The sequence below is a fragment of the Delphinus delphis genome, chromosome X (genome assembly GCF_949987515.2).
Source record: "Delphinus delphis chromosome X, mDelDel1.2, whole genome shotgun sequence".
Lineage (NCBI taxonomy): Eukaryota > Metazoa > Chordata > Mammalia > Artiodactyla > Delphinidae > Delphinus > Delphinus delphis.
The window spans coordinates 18,474,232-18,490,600 of record NC_082704.1 but is presented as its reverse complement, the minus strand read 5'-3'; the positions used below and the strand labels follow the sequence as shown (position 1 = coordinate 18,490,600).

Sequence of the window (16,369 nt, the reverse complement as noted above, 5' to 3'; positions counted from 1 at the left end):
AGAAAGCAAAGGTCTGAGCTTTGGGGATTTTCCCTAGTTAGGTGGTGGAAGGAAGAAGTAGGGGGGGATATCTGAGAGGTATGGTAATCAGTACGGTGCATTCTATTAACCATAACAAGGATTTTTTGAATGGATGACGTAGGTCCTAGTAGCCCCAACACCTTTGAGTTCCCTCATTGGTATGACTGTGCTTTGGTTCTATGGCAATCTTCAAAGTCACCAGAACAAGTCTGTTGTCACAGGCAGCATTGAAAGCGTATCCCTTGCTGGATGTGGGGAAGACGCCCCCGGTCCGACGGGTCTCTCCCTGCAGTTCCGCAGGTTGGCCGCAGGGGGCGGAATCTGCGGCGGCCTGGAAAACTGGCGGGGGCGGGAGGCGCCGCTCTCTCTCGGGTCAGGCTCCCGGCTCCCGGCTCCCGGCTCCTCGCGCCCGGCACCCCGTGCCCGGCACGGAGCCGTTTCTCTAAGGACGTGCAGCCGAAGCGAGGGGGTGTGAGGACGCGGGAGGCAGTGTCGTCGGATCCGCCCGCAGTCCGCAGCCCCGCCGAGCCTGGAAGCTGCCGGGATGGAGCCGCCGCTCCCGCTTGGAGTCCAGCCCCTTGCCGTATCCGCCTGAGAGAAGGGGGGAGGGGAGGCCGCGCGGGGCGGAGGCGGGGGTCCGCGGGACTGCGGATCGCAGCAGAGGGGCGGCTAGGGCCCGGTCAGGACCCGAGGCCGAGCCGAGCGGGGGAGGGGGGCCAGCGCGGGAGGCGCTGTCTCCGACCCTGGGGAGGGAGGGTGGGCTGAGGGGCGGGAGCTTCCCTCCACCCCACACCGCGGGTCCCCTTCCGGGCAGCGCTTCTAGAAGAGACCCTTGACTAGCGCCTGCATACTATCGAGGGTATGGAGATAAAGGGTCCTGTCCGGGAGCCCTGCGCCCTGACCCTAGTCCAGAGGAACGGGCAGTATGAGTAAGTAACCACCTGATACCCACAGAGAAGGGGAGCCTGCCATTACCTCCCAACCCCAAACCGCGACAAGCCACCCACCCTCCTCCCACTGAGGCCGCGCAGGCAACAGGTTCGGGCCCAGGTGTGACGTGCCATTGCTCTAACCACCGAGCTTTGTCCCCAACTTCCAAGCCGGTGGATTGATTGCTCCTGTCCTTGTGGCTCAGTGGAAGGACTCAATGGGCGGGGAAGCAGGAAGCCTGGGTTCTTAGTTCCTGCCCCTGCAACTGACATGGGTTGTGTAATCCTGGGCTAGTCAGTAAAGCTTTCTGGGCCTTAGTGTCCTCATCAGTTTAATAAAAACGTTAACTGCTTTAATTTATAGCCTTTGGAGTTTTAACTGGGAGAATAAATGCGAAAGTGGTTTACAAAAAGTATAAGTACTGTAGAAACGCTTCATTGTTAACCTTACAGAGGTGCCTTTTCTTAACCTCATTCAGCTGGTTCCTCCAGTCTCACCACCCCCTTATTCCATGTGCTTGGAGGCATATTCATTAATTCAGTAATGGTTTTGTGTAGGCCAGTAACTGCCTCACTTATTGACTTGACAGTTAGAAAAAGTAATGAAATGTGTAGAAATGTAGACAACATTTGACATTTCATCAGGGTGTGTTACCTTCCACTCTGCCTTGCACATAGGAGCTCAGTAAAGACTGTTGACTGATGGATCAAAAGATTTTGATAAGCCATCACTATACTGCTGATCTCCCTTGCCACTAATGCCTCATCTAAAGTATCCCTGATGACCATCACATATCATAGGTAGGTCCCTGTCGCTGTGTGCCCAAGCCACTTCCCCTGGTTGTTCACTGGTTTCTTGACATCAGTGAAGAATTGTTGATCGCTGAAAATTTTTAAATTGTTGATCATTTAAATCCTGCCATCCCCCAACATTGGATTCTGCTTAAAAACAATTTTTCTCAGTCCCTGCTTTTAGATTGTCCAGACTCAGTCTTTATCTATGCTGTCCACTTTACAGAGAAGAAATTCACACTGGCCTAGCCTGCCCTTTTCTGAGGCTCTTGGTGCCACTCTCAACTGGACGTCAACTGGTTCTATGGAGGTAGCTCTTCCCTAGATCCTGCTTGGTCAGTTCTGTTGATGTGATAAATTCATTTTATTTTTCCCAGATTTCATCAAACCCTGGAAGACCAGTTTAATGAAAGTAAATTCAACAGAAAAGTGAATTGAAAAGTGGAACACCACTGCCACTTCCAAAGGCAAGAATAGGGTGGGAAGATGTAAGCCTTGGGCAAATCAGTAAATTTTTTGTGCCTCGGTTTCCTCTTCTTAAAAACAAAATTATAAGGATTAAATAAAATAGCTACATTGTTGAGATGACCACATCCCAGGATCTGGTCCCTTGGTTTGGTAGGTTTGGAACTCTATTCAGCTGATAAGGGAGTGAGCAGCTGGCCTTGAGGTAAATGCCTCATTCTGTCTGGTCTCTTGTACTGGAAGAACTTTTAACCTTGCAGTGGTAGCTCTCCTGATTATTTGTGTCCTCCCCATAGAGAAATCAAATTCTGTATTCCAGTTCTGTAAAACTTAAGGGTATAGCACAACTAACACTCAATGGCTTGATGTGTATCAGGTACTCTTCTAAGCATTTCATGAATTAGTTCATTTAACCCTCATGTGAGGGTTACTGTGAAATTGTAATATCATCATCATCATCCCCCTTTTCTAGATATAGAAATTGAGGTGCAGAGAGGTTAAGTCATTTGTCTGAGTCATTACATTGTCTGAGAAGTTTCTTTTGAAATCATTTATTGGAGACACCTGATACTGTCAAACCATATATATATATATATATATATATATATATCCCTCAAATCCTGGTCTCTTGGGTGCCTTCTCTGACTTGAGTGTCCAGAACTTTTTTACTTTGGGCCTTTTTATCCTAGAACTTGAAGCCTATTGCATTCTTTAGTTCTGTAGTTCCTGCTATCAACCATGGGAGAAATTTACTTGAGAGACTAAAATTACAATTAAAGGTAAGGCTTTTTTGCACACAAGGAATCAAACACTAACATTCATTTTTTCAAGGCAAATGGATTATGATGCCACCTGTTGTTTCATCTTTAACCTTTCTTGAACAAATCGAAGTATTTCCTAGGGATAATGCTGGGTCTGCATTCACAATTTTTTACTCTTTTCTGTTTCCAACTACCAAATTCTGATTTCCATTTTTTTGCCATATACCTATTATTTTTCACCTTTCTGTGTTAAAAGGAATGATTAGATTTAGGTAGAATTTTTATTCTTATTCTTTGCCCTACTCTCTTGTTACAATTTATTTAGTGACTAACATGTAGTAGATATTAAATAAATATTTGTGGAATTAACTTAAATTCCCAGTTTATGTTTTGTGATGGGTATTTTTTGGGGGGGTTGCATTTCTTTTTTAAATTGAGAAATAATTGATGTATAACATTGTATTAGTTTCAGGTGTACAACATAATTACTTGATACTTGTATATATTATGAAATGATCACCACAATAATTCTTGCTAACATTCATCACCACACATAGTCAACAATTTTTTTCTTGTGATGAGAACTTTTTTTTTATAAATTTATTTACTTATTTTTATTTTTGGCTGCATTGGGTCTTCGTTGCTGCGCACAGGCTTTCTCTAGTTGCGGCGAGCAGGGGCTACTCTTCGTTGCGGTGCACAGGCTTCTCATTGCGGTGGCTTCTCTTGTTGCAGAGCATGGGCTCTAGGCACTCAGGCTTTAGTAGTTGTGGCACATGGGCTCAGTAGTTGTGGCACACGGGCTTAGCTGCTCCGTGGCATGTGGGATCTTCCTGGCCCAGGGCTCGAACCTGTGTTCCCTGCATTGGAAGGTGGATTCTTAACCACTGCGCCACCAGTGCAGCCCTGTTGTGATGAGAACCTTTAAGATTTACTCTCTCTCTTTTTTTAAAATAGATCTGTATTGGAGTATAATTGCTTCACAATACCCTGTTAGTTTCTGTTGCACAACAAAGCGAATCAGCCATATGCATACATATGTCCCCATAGCCCCTCCCTGTTGAGCCTCTCTCCCACCCTCCCTATCCTACCACTCTAGGTCATCGCAAAGCACCGGAGCTGATATCCCTGTGCTATGCTGCTGGTTCCCACCAGCCAATTATCTTTTTTTTTTTAAACATCTTTATTGGGGTATAATTGCCTTACAATGGTGTGTTAGTTTCTGCTTTATAACAAAGTGAATCAGTTATACATATACATATGTTCCCATATCTCTTCCCTCTTGCATCTCCCTCCCTCCCACCCTCCCTATCCCACCCCTCCAGGCGGTCACAAAGCACCGAGCTGATATCCCTGTGCTATGCGTCTGCTTCCCACTAGCTATCTACCTTATGTTTGGTAGTGTCCAGTTATCTTACATTCGGTAGTGTATGTATGTCGATGCTACTCTCACTTCGCCCTAGCTTCGCCCTCCCACCCGGTGTCCTCAAGTCCATTTTCTATGTCTGCCTCTTTATTCCTGCCCTGCAACTAGGTCCATAAGATTTATTCTCCTAAAAACTTTTAAATATACAGTACACTGTTATTAAGTATAGTCATCACGCTGTACATTACATCCCCATGACTTGTCTATTTTATAACTGGAAATTTGTACCTTTTGACCCCCTTCACCCATTTCATCCCCCCCACCACCACCTGCCTCTGACAACCACCAATCTGTTCTGTGTCTGTGAGTTTAGTATTTTGGTTTTTGTTTTTCGATTTCACACATAAGCGAGATCATATGGTATTTGTCTTTCTCTGTCTGACTTATTTCACTTAGCATAATGCCCTCAAGGTCCATCCATGTCATTGTCTGTTTTGTGATGGTTTTTAACAATACAATCCAGATGAATCTTTACTGCTGATGTTCAACACCATTTGTATACTATGTTACTTGGGAATTATATTGGTTTGTGTTCATTTTCCTCAAAGTAAGCTCTTCCTCCTTGACCCTTGCTTTGTCAATCTTATCTACTTTCTGGTCTCCATCTGGGTTTATAGGATTCTCTGCTTGACTCATGAACTTTGCAGTTTGAAAAGGGTCTGCCCTATATTCTTGTAGTCACCTTAAAATATTAAACCCCTGCAAATTAGGCAAGCAGGATCAGAGCAGAAAGACAGCATCAATACTTTTATTTCCCTTAGTCCTGTCTAAGCAGTTCCTTTCCCCAAGTTAACTCCTTCAAAGTTAACACATTTGAAAAAAATTTCAAAAAGCTAAAACGATAAGCCTCCCCAAAAGACAACAAAATGGAAATCAAACCTTTCAGAACAATGCCTTCTAATATCACATGTTGAAAAGGTGTATTTAGAAATTCATCTGTTTATAGCTTAATTAAATGTTTGTTTATTCAACCAATATTTATTGAGCATCTATTAGGTAGGTGACAAAACTGAATATGATAGGGTCTTTGCTTTCAAGGAGCTCAAATCTGAGGGAAATAAATGTAACTATAACAGAGTGTGTTAAGTGCTCTAATTGAGGGGCAGGCAAAGGGCATGAGGCCAAGTTTCACAGAGGAGGTGATAGTTGAGCTAGGTCTCAGGAACAAAAGAAGAGAGTTCCTGGCAAAAAGAACCACTTGAAGAGTGATTTGGGGGGAAGGTAGGAGATGTTCAGAATGGCCATTTACCAGTAGGTTATACCTTGACTGTGGGCCACTAAGAATAATTAGTAAATGAAAATTAGTATTTCAGGAGTACATAGGAATTCAGAAATCTTGCATTTCATACTGGGGGGCCAAGTTCAGTCATGCTTACCAGAAGTACTATCATAAAATTAGAAACCATGGGAAAAACACAAGGGATGTAAAGGCAATCTGGTTGTGATATCTGCTACCTTATTGGTCACTGGGATTATTTTGACTGATTCAGCTGGCTGGGCACCTCCTCTTACTTCTCCATGAACCTGTATATTTGTTTGAAGAGATAGAATCATTCTTTGATAAAAGCCATGGGAATATAACCAGAAAGCTAATTGATGAAATTTATAATACATTTATTCAACAAACTTGAGTGACTACTATGTGCCAGGTACTGTACTAGGTGCTAGAAATACTATGGTGAAAAGACAGCCATAGTCCCTGCCCTCATGGACTTCACACCTAGCTATTAGTTCTTGTCTCTGGTATGCGTAATCTGAAGGTGTGTGCACTGTAATTCATGCTCTTAAGTTTGTAAACTGTTTTTAGGACATAGACTACTTTATGTTCTCTATGGCATAGAACTGTGGGTATTCAGATACTGATCACCACTAATATGCTTTTAGACCTAAAGCAATATCATCATGATACTCAGATCCAGGGAACAAGATACAGCAAGTCTAATAAATACAGACTAGATTTGTATAACAACACAGCAATGTATTTTGTCGTTAAATGTTTTTTGAGTTTTTCAGTAGCTATTCGTTGATGCATTCTTCTGTTTCCTAGGCTAATAATCCGGTTGCACAAGAAGGAACAGCATGTTCAAGATATCATTCCTATAAATAGCCACTTTAGATGTGTTCAAGGTACTAGCTTTAATTGCTTAGCTAGTTTTATAATGTTTTTCCTTGGTCATTATTGCTTTGTATAATACCATACATATTTAAATTTGTCACTGCACATAAAATGAAATGTATTACACTCTGTGCAAAAAGATAACATTATTCATCTACCATTGAGAAGATGATAAATGCTTTGTTTAAGAACCCTGAAGGATTATATTGAAATATATATATTCTTACCTGCTACCCTGGCTGGGGTTAGAGATATATGTAGTCTGTTACCTATGTAGGTAGTCTTTTATGCTGATGAACCTATATGTGGATTTAAATCACATTCTTGGGTTTAACTGATACACTGCTCATTGTAAAGTATCAAGGTCACTTGAATTCACATGCATTCAGCACTTTCTCCCCACACTATTTGAAATTAAAACATTTGGCAACAAGCCTTGCCAGATTGTAATACCTTACACTCAATTGTGCTGATTCTCAAACCTTTGCATTGGTGAATCATAAGAAAATCGACTCTGGGGAGGAAATATTTGGCTTCCTGCCTTCGAATTTGGGGAAAGAGAACAGAAAATCTGTTATTTCATCTGCTACAATGAGACTCAAAAATTGGGAGGTTTGTGTAGGAGGTGTTGCTTCTGTCATTTCACATTGCTCTAGAAAGGAAATAGATTATTAGAGAACAAATGCATTGTGTTTCCAGTGGGTTCATTGGCTTCATCAGACAGGCATTCTGTGTCAGCTGTAGCTTCTTGGAAAACTTGAATCCTACCTTGCATGGCTTCTTTCTTAAACTACTTTCAACTTTTTTTTATCACCAAACTAATATATATATATACTGTAAAAAGTTTGGAAAGAACAGAAAATTATAAAGGAAATAAGTAAATTCACATCCTTCAGAGATAAACACCTAACATTTTCCTTTTTTCTACACCTGCAACTTTTAGGGTGGGTTGGACTCATTCTGTATGTAGATTTTTGTCTGTTCCACATGCCATCATATTATAAGTGCTTTTACATGCTATTAATAGCTGTATACTATTCCATTTTATGAATGGCCTATACTGTAGTTATTCCCGGTGTTTGACATTCAGGTTATTTTTTGTTAGTATAAATAAGTAATGAATCTTCCTGCATGTCTCTTATTTCCTTAGGAATTATCTCTGTAAGTAGAAATACTAAGTGGGCATGACCTTTTAAGAGAGCATGTATTAAGAATTAAAAATACCCACAGTGAATAGAATACACATTGTATAGAAGAATGAAGTCTTTTATTTAGCCATTTAGCCTGTCCTGTGTGAGAGAGACATATTGAACGAGGCACCTGCATGCTATAGTAAGTTACTGTGGTCACCTCACTTTTCATAGTATAGTACCCTTTGTTACATGCTCAGCCCTTTAAGGAGGAGAAAAGCCAAAGAACATGACGTTAGTATCCTATTAACTCTATACCTTTTTGTGCTATCAGTACTTCTAGAGTCTTGTTTACCCTGTTTCTCTTAGTCTTATTTTTAATAAGAAATAGATGGCAGGTTGCTAGATTGGAATCTAGGAAAATATGTGTGCACACACACAGTAGTTCCGCATGACAAAAGGAACGGTTACCTCCTTGAGTTTTCACATCCTTTGTTTCCCAGCCTGTACATCTATTTTGAAAAGTCTCTAAGTACTTCGATTTTAAAGAATTAAAGTTATCAAAGAGCAGTTGTGAACATGTAATACCTATGCCCTGATGCACTGTTGTCCCTTGCTTCATTCATCATGCTAGTAAAAGTATCGAGACTATTCTCTAATATTAGACAACTTAGGTAATTATCAGTTGCTTCTGTTGCACCTGAGTAATGGAGCCACATATACAATCCAGGCTAGTGAGGGAACTAGAAAAGGCTGAGCCTACTACATTTGGCCAAGGTAGATCCAAACGAATCCCAAGGAGTCAGTACCCAGAGTTTAACTAGCCAGGAGGGTCGGGCAGATGCCGTTGGCCAAATCCAGGGAAGTCAGAGAGGAAGAGATGGGTTGGGTCTAGACACTAGAGGTAAGGAAGGAAGTCCAGGTGAGCCATAGAGAGGAAAGAGGACTCTGAACTTGGAGACTGTTCTTTGGCCCATTTTATACTTCCGTGTTGGGTGTGGTAAGCCTTGGATCCACAAGTGTTAATGGTAGACTGAAGATAAAGAACTTCAAGTATTCTCCGCTCCTGTATGGGACAGGGGTGGAGGTAATGAGGTCCCTGGGAAATTTTCAGAGACTAGATTTGAGTTAAGAAGGTAATTCACCTTTAGGCCTTTGGGGTCACTTTCTCGGCTTTTTATAAGAATTATCTAAGTGATACAGTTAGATTATATTAAGTTAGTGTGTTATAGTTGAGGGGAATTAAACACCTTCACTTGGATTAACATGTTATATTCCCTACTATTGTCATTGCTTGATTTGCTTTGAGGCATTCCATGTGGTTACTTGTTCAGTTAATTTTTCTTTTAGTTGAATTGCTCATAGTCTTTAGAACGTAGTGCTGTTAAAATCCCCTTTAAAAATGCTAAACAAAAAAGCAAAGGATTTTTATAATGTGTTCTAAAACCTAGGAGTGGTGATTGAGAGAGGTAGTTATTTAGTTAGGTGTATACTTCTTTTGGTTGAAATGAATGGTTTTCTCTTCCCTGATTCTGTTCTTTCTTCTTTTCCTTCAGAAGCAGAAGAAACTCTTTTGATTGACATAGCTTCAAACAGTAAGTATCTTTCTGAATGGAGTTGATTTTCATTCAACAAATATTTACTTGAATACCTACTGTATTTAAGACACCTTTTTTGCACAACTTTTATCTTACCATTTTATCCTGTATTCTCCATTTTCTTAAGGCAGCCATACAAATTAGCATTACCTCCCAAAAACATTTAGCCTAAGCTTAAGTAAAAGCAGGTGGCTGGCAAGAATCTTTAAAAAGTTGAAAATATGATCTGCTTTTCTAATGCTGAACTTCTTTGAACTACCAGTATTGTTGCTATCAGTTAAGTCATTACTGTGGAATTGAAAATTGTAGGAGGGGCCAGAAAGTGTTTAAAGCACATAAGGTTTATGAGTGTTTTTTTCAACTGCTGTTATGTTTTAAGCTTTTCTCCCCCCATCCATTTTTTATTTTTGCATGTTAAATCATAATGTTTTCCTTTGTTTGTTATATTATTTGGGGAGACTACAGAGTCCCTCTTGTACCAGGGATACCTTTTTTTTTTCTTAAAATAATTTTGGTCTTTTATTTAAGCCCATCCTCTCAAGGCATTTCTTTATCAGCGAGAACATGGTCTTCCTTCTCACTGTTTCTGTTCTCTCATTTTTATCTGTTTGAAGCAAATCATCACTGACTTTCTGTGCAAGCTGTTCTCCATTTATCATCTAAAATTGTACTCTGTTAACATAGGGAGGAGAAAATGGGCACTTGAAAGCTACTGTATCTACTCTGTGTTTGCTGTGGGAAAGAGTATATGACCACATGAATCTAAATCAAATGGGTTACCTTATCTCTTGGCTGAGTCCTTGGATGAGTGGGGCTTGGCCCTTAGCTTGGGACTATCAGTTTATACATAATTTTGCTTAGACACAGTCCCTGTCCTTGGCACTATTATTTTGTATTGCGAAGTTTAGATAGACTTTTTCTGGTTTGGGTTTATTAATTCTTTCTTTTGGTCATAGATTTTGGAAGTCTTAAGGGTTGATCCTGAAAGGCTGAGCACTTCCAGCTTCTAGCTTCTACTGCAGATATCCAAGAGAGCAAATAACTTAATAGCTATGTCTTATTGTACAGAAAAAGCAGAAGGCAAGAACAGCACTAATAAAGCAAAATTTGAGCAAAGTTTGTTCAGCAGTGACTGACATTGCTGCTGAAATTAGATACCTAAATGTCCTGTTCTTAGTGTGGAAATAGGTATTTGATCCAAAGCTGAAAAGTTAAACTGAGCTGTGCCTTTACAGGTAATACATCCTCATTATGTACAATTTGGAAAATTCAGAAAAGTTTGGAGTATCAAATTAAAATTATGCTCCTGAGACTTAGAGATCACCACTGTAATTAACATTTTTATGTATCTCCTTCCAGTCTTTTATTTATATTTTTACATAGTTGGAATCCTCATATGTAGTTTTTATCCTGCATTTTCATTTAACAGTATATTGTGACCTTTTCTCATGTCATTTAAAATTATTTAAAAACATGATTTTTTTTCTTTTTTTTTAGTATTAGTTATTTTATTTGTTTGTTTGGTTTTTTATACTGCAGGTTCTTATTAGTCATCAATTTTATACACATCAGTGTCAAGCCCAATCACCCAATTCAGCACACCACCATCCCCACCCCACCGCGGTTTTCCCCCGTTGGTGTCCATACGTCCATTCTCTACATCTGTATCTCAACTTCTGCCTTGCAAATCGATTCATCTGTACCATGTTTCTAGGTTCCACATACATGCATTAATATACGATATTTGTTTTTTGCTTTCTGACTTACTTCACCCTGTATGACAGTCTCTAGATCCGTCCACGTCTCAACAAATGACTCAATTTTGTTCCTTTTTATGGCTGAGTAATAGTCCATTGTATATATGTACAACAACTTCTTTATCCATTCGTCTGTCGATGGGCATTTAGGTTGCTTCCATGACCTGGCTATTGTAAATAGTGCTGCAATGAACATTGCGGTGCATGTGTCTTTTTGAATTATGGTTTTCTCTGGGTATATGCCCAGTAGTGGGATTGCTGGATCATATGGTCATTCTATTTTTAGTTTTTTAAGGAACCTCCATACTGTTCTCCATAGTGGCTGTATCAATTTACATTCCCACCAACAGTGCAAGAGGGTTCCCTTTTCTCCACACCCTCTCCAGCATTTGTTGTTTGTAGATTTTCTGATGATGCCCATTCTAACTGGTGTGAGATGATACCTCATTGTAGTTTTGATTTGCATTTCTCTAATAATTAGTGATGTTGAGCAGCTTTTCATGTGCTTCTTGGCCATCTGTATGTCTCCTTTGGAGAAATGTCTATTTAGGTCTTCTGCCCATTTTGGATTGGGTTGTTTGTTTTTTTACTATTGAGCTGCATGAGCTGTTTATATATTTTGGAGATTAATCCTTTGTCCATTGATTCGTTTGCAAATATTTTCTCCCATTCTGAGGGTTATCTTTTAGTCTTGTTTATGGTTTCCTTTGCTGTGCAAAAGCTTTGAAGTTTCATTAGGTCCCATTTATTTATTTTTGTTTTTATTTCCATTACTCTAGGAGGTGGACCAAAAAAAATGTTGCTGTGATTTATGTCAAAGAGTGTTCTTCCTCTGTTTTCCTCTAAGAGTTTTATAGTGTCTGTTCTTACATTTAGGTCTCTAATCCATTTTGAGTTTATTTTTGTGTATGGTGTTAGGGAGTGTTATAATTTCATTCTTTTACATGTAGCTGTCATGTTTTCCCAGTACCACTTAGTGAAGAGACTGTCTTTTCTCCATTGTATATCCTTGCCTCCTTTGTCATAGATTAGTTGACCATAGGTGTGTGGATTTATCTCTGGGCTTTCTATCCTGTTCCATTGATCTATATTTCTGTTTTTGTGCCAGTACCATATTGTCTTGATTACTGTAGCTTTGTAGTATAGTCTGAAGTCAGGCTGTCTGATTCCTCCAGCTCCGTTTTTTTCCCTCAAGACTACTTTTGCTATTCAGGGTCTTTTGTGTCTCCATACAAATTTTAAGATGATTTGTTTTAGTTCCGTAAAAAATGCCATTGGTAATTTGATAGGGATTGCATTGAATCTGTAGATTCCTTTGGGTAGTATAGTCATTTTCACAATATTGATTCTTCTAATCGAAGAACATGGTATATCTCTCCATCTGTTGGTATCATCTTTAAGTTCTTTCATCAGTGTCTTATAGTTTTCTGCATACAGGTCTTTTGTCTCCCTAGGTAGGTTTATTCCTAGGTGTTTTATTCTTTTTGTTGCAATGGTAAATGGGAGTGTTGCCATAATTTCTCTTTCAGATTTTTCATCATTAGTGTATAGGAATGCAAGAGATTTCTGTGCATTAATTTTGTATCCTGCAACTTTACCAAATTCATTGATTAGCTCTAGTAGTTTTCTGGTGGCATTTTTAGGATTCTCTATGTATAGTATCATGCCATCTGCAACCAGTGACAGTTTTACTTCTTTTCCAATTTGTATTCCTTTTATTTCTTTTTCTTCTCTGATTGCCGTGGCTAGGACTTCCAAAACTATGTTGAATAATAGTGGTGAGAGTGGACATCCTTGTCTCGTTCCTGATCTTAGAGGAAATGCTTTCAGTTTTTCACCATTGAGAATGATGTTCGCTGTGGGTTTGTCGTATATGGGCTTTATTATGTTGAGGTAGGTTCCCTCTATGCCCACTTTCTGGAGAGTTTTTATCATAAATGGGTGTTGAATTTTGTCAAAAGCTTTTCCTGCATCTATTTGAGATGATCATGGTCTTTATTCTTCAGTTTGTTAGTATGGTGTATCACATTGATTGATTTGCATATATTGAAGAATCCTTGCATCCCTGGAATAAATCCCACTTGATCGTGGTGTATGATCCTTTTAAAGTGTTGTTGGATTCTGTTTGCTAGTATTTTGTTGAGGATTTTTGCATCTATATTCAGCAGTGATATTGGTCTGTAATTTTCTTTTTTTGTAGGATTTTTGTCTGGTTTTGGTATCAGGGTGATGGTGGCCTCATAGAATGAGTTTGGGAGTGTTCCTTCCTCTGCAGTTTTTTGGAAGAGTTTGAGAAGGATGGGTGTTACCTCTTCTCTAAATGTTTGATAGAATTCACCTGTGAAGCCATCTGGTCCTGGACTTTTGTTTATTGGAAGATTTTTAATCACAGTTTCAACTTCATTACTTGTGATTGGTCTGCTCATATTTTCTGTTTCTTCCTGGTTCAGTCTTGGAAGGTTATACCTTTCTAAGAATTTGTCCATTTCTTCCAGGTTGTCCATTTTCTTGGCATAGAGTTGCTTGTAGTAGTCTCCTAGGACGCTTTGTATTTCTGCGGTGTCTGTTGTAACGTCTCCTTTTTCCTTTCTAATTTTATTGATTGGAGTCCTCCCTCTTTTTCTTGATGAGTCTGGCTAATGATTTATCAAGTTTGTTTATCTTCTCAAAGAAACAGCTTTTAGTTTTATTGATCTTTGCTATTGTTTTCTTTGTTTCTATTTCATTTATTTCTGCTCTGATCTTTATGATTTCTTTCCTTCTGCTAACTTTGGGTTTTGTTTGTTCTTCTTTCTCTAGTTCCTTTAGGTGTGAGTTTAGATTGTTTACTTGAGATTTTTCTTGTTTCTTGAGGTAGGCTTGCATAGCTATAAAATTCCCTCTTAGAACTGCTTTTGCTGTATCCCATAGGTTTTGGATTGTCGTGTTTTCATTGTCATTTGTCTCTAGGTAGGTTTTGATTTCCTCTTTGATTTCTTCAGTGATCTCTTGGTCATTTAGTAACGTATTGTTTAGCCTCCATGTGTTTGTGTTTTTTACGGTTTTTCCCCTGTAATTCATTTCTAGTCTCATAGCTTTGTGGTCAGAAAAGATGCTTGATATGATTTCAATTTTCTTAAATTTACTGAGGCTTGATTTGTGACCCAAGATGTGATCTATCCAGGAGAATGTTCCATGCGCACTTGAGAAGAAAGTGTAATCTGCTGTTTTTGGATGGAATGTCCTATAAATATCAATTAAATCTATCTGGTCTATTGTGTCATTTAAAGCTTGTGTTTCATTATTAATTTTCTGTTTGGATGATCTGTCCATTGGTGTAAGTGAGGTGTTCAAGTCCCCCACTATTATTGTGTTACTGTCAGTTTCCTCTTTGATAGCTGTTAGCAGTTGCCTTATGTATTGCGGTGCTCCTGTGTTGGGTGCATATATATTTATAATTGTTATATCTTCTTCTTGGATTGATCCCTTGACCATTATGTAGTGTTCTTCCTTGTCTCTTGTAACATTCTTTATTTTAAAGTCTATTTTATCCGATATGAGTATTGCTACTCCAGCTTTCTTTTGATTTCCATTTGCATGGAATATCTTTTTCCAACCCCTCACTTTCAGTCTGTATGTTTCTCTAGGTCTGAAGTGAGTCTCTTATAGACAGCATATATATGGGTCTTGTTTTTGTATCCATTCAGTGAGTCTGTGTCTTTGGGTTGGAGCATTTAATCCATTCACGTTTAAGGTAATTATCAATATGTATGTTCCTATGACCATTTTCTTAATTGTTTTGGGTTTGTTTTTGTAGGTCCCTTTCTTCTCTTGTGTTTCCCACTTAGAGAAGTTCCTTTAGCATTTGTTGTAGAGCTGGTTTGGTGGTGCTGAATTCTCTTAGCTTTTGCTTGTCTGTAAAGCTTTTGATTTCTCCATCAAATCTGAATGAGATCCTTGCCGGGTAGAGTAATCTTGGTTGTAGGTTCTTCCCTTTCATTGCTTTAAGTATATCATGCCGCTCCCTTCTGGCTTGTAGAGTTTCTGCAGAGAAATCAGCCGTTAACCTTATGGGAGTTCCCTTGTATGTTATTTGTCGTTTTTCCCTTGCGCTTTGACTAATTTTTCTTTGTCTTTAATTTTTGCCAATTTGATTACTATGTGTTTCTGTGTGTTTCTCTTTGGGTTTATCCTGTATTGGACTCGCTGCACTTCCTGGACCTGGGTGGCCATTTCCTTTCCCATGTTAGGGAAGTTTTCGGCTATAATCTCTTCAAATATTTTCTCGGGTCCTTTCTCTCTCTCTTCTCCTTCTGGGACCCCTATAATGCGAATGTTCTTGCGTCTCATGTTGTCTTAGAGGTCTCTTAGGCTGTCTTCATTTCTTTTCATTCTTTTTTCTTTAGTCTGTTCCGCAGCAGTGAATTCCACCATTCTGTCTTTCCGGTCACTTATCCGTTCTTCTGCCTCAGTTATTCTGCTATTGATTCCTTCTAGTGTAGCTTTCATCTCAGTTATTGTGGTGTTCATCTCTGGTCTTTAATTCTTCTAGGTGTTTGTTCTTTTATTCTTCTAAGTCTTTGTTAAACATTTCTTGCATCTTCTCCATCTTTGCCTCCATTCTTTTTCCGAGGTCCTGGATCATCTTCACTATCATTATTCTGAATTCTTTTTCTGGAAGGTTGCCTATCTCCACTTCATTTAGTTGTTTTTCTGGGGTTTTATCTTGTTCCTTCATCTGGTATGTAGCCCTCTGCCTTTTCATCTTGTCTGTCTTCCTGTGAATGTGGTTTTTGTTCCACAGGCTGCAGGATTGTAGCTCTTCTTGCTTCTGCTGTCTGCCGTCTGGTGGATGAGGCTATCTAAGAGGCTTGATGGGAGGGACTGGTGGTGGGTAGAGCTGACTGTTGCTCTGGTGGGCAGAGCTCAGTAAAACTTTAATCCACTTGACTGTTGATGGGTGGGGCTGGGTTCCCTCCCTGTTGGTTGTTTGGCCTGAGGCAACCCAACACTGGAGCCTACCTGGGCTCTTTGGTGGGGCTAATGACAGATTCTGGGAGGGCTCACACCAACGAGTACTTCCTAGTACTTCTGCTTCCAGTGTCCTTGTCCCCACGGTGAAACAGAGCCACCCCCCGCCTCTGCAGGAGACCCTCCAACACTAGCAGGTAGGTCTGGTTCAGTCCCCCCCGGGGTCACTGCTCCTTCCCCTGGGTCCCGATGCGCACACTACTTTGTGTGTGCCCTCCAAGAGTGGAGTCTCTGTTTCCCCCAGTCCTGTCGAAGTCCTGCAGTCAAATCCCACTAGGCTTCAAAGTCTGATTCTCTAGGAATTCCTCCTCCCATTGCCGGACCCCCAGGTTGGGAAGCCTGACGTGGGGCTCAGAACCTTCAC

General features: G+C 39.9%; 1 protein-coding gene across 2 annotated transcripts in view; it reads left to right on the top strand.

The window, feature by feature from the left end:
* Positions 1 to 456: 456 nt before the first annotated feature.
* OCRL (OCRL inositol polyphosphate-5-phosphatase) overlaps positions 457 to 16,369 on the top strand; it is a 56,303-nt gene continuing 40,390 nt past the window's right edge. For both annotated transcript variants that reach the window (XM_060002883.2, XM_060002882.2), the window contains exons 1-4: positions 457 to 604; positions 880 to 950; positions 6,442 to 6,521; positions 9,197 to 9,235. In XM_060002883.2, the coding sequence (XP_059858866.1) occupies positions 566 to 604; positions 880 to 950; positions 6,442 to 6,521; positions 9,197 to 9,235 (229 nt within the window). In that variant the 5' untranslated portion in view covers positions 457 to 565. The remainder of the gene's footprint in view (positions 605 to 879; positions 951 to 6,441; positions 6,522 to 9,196; positions 9,236 to 16,369) is intronic.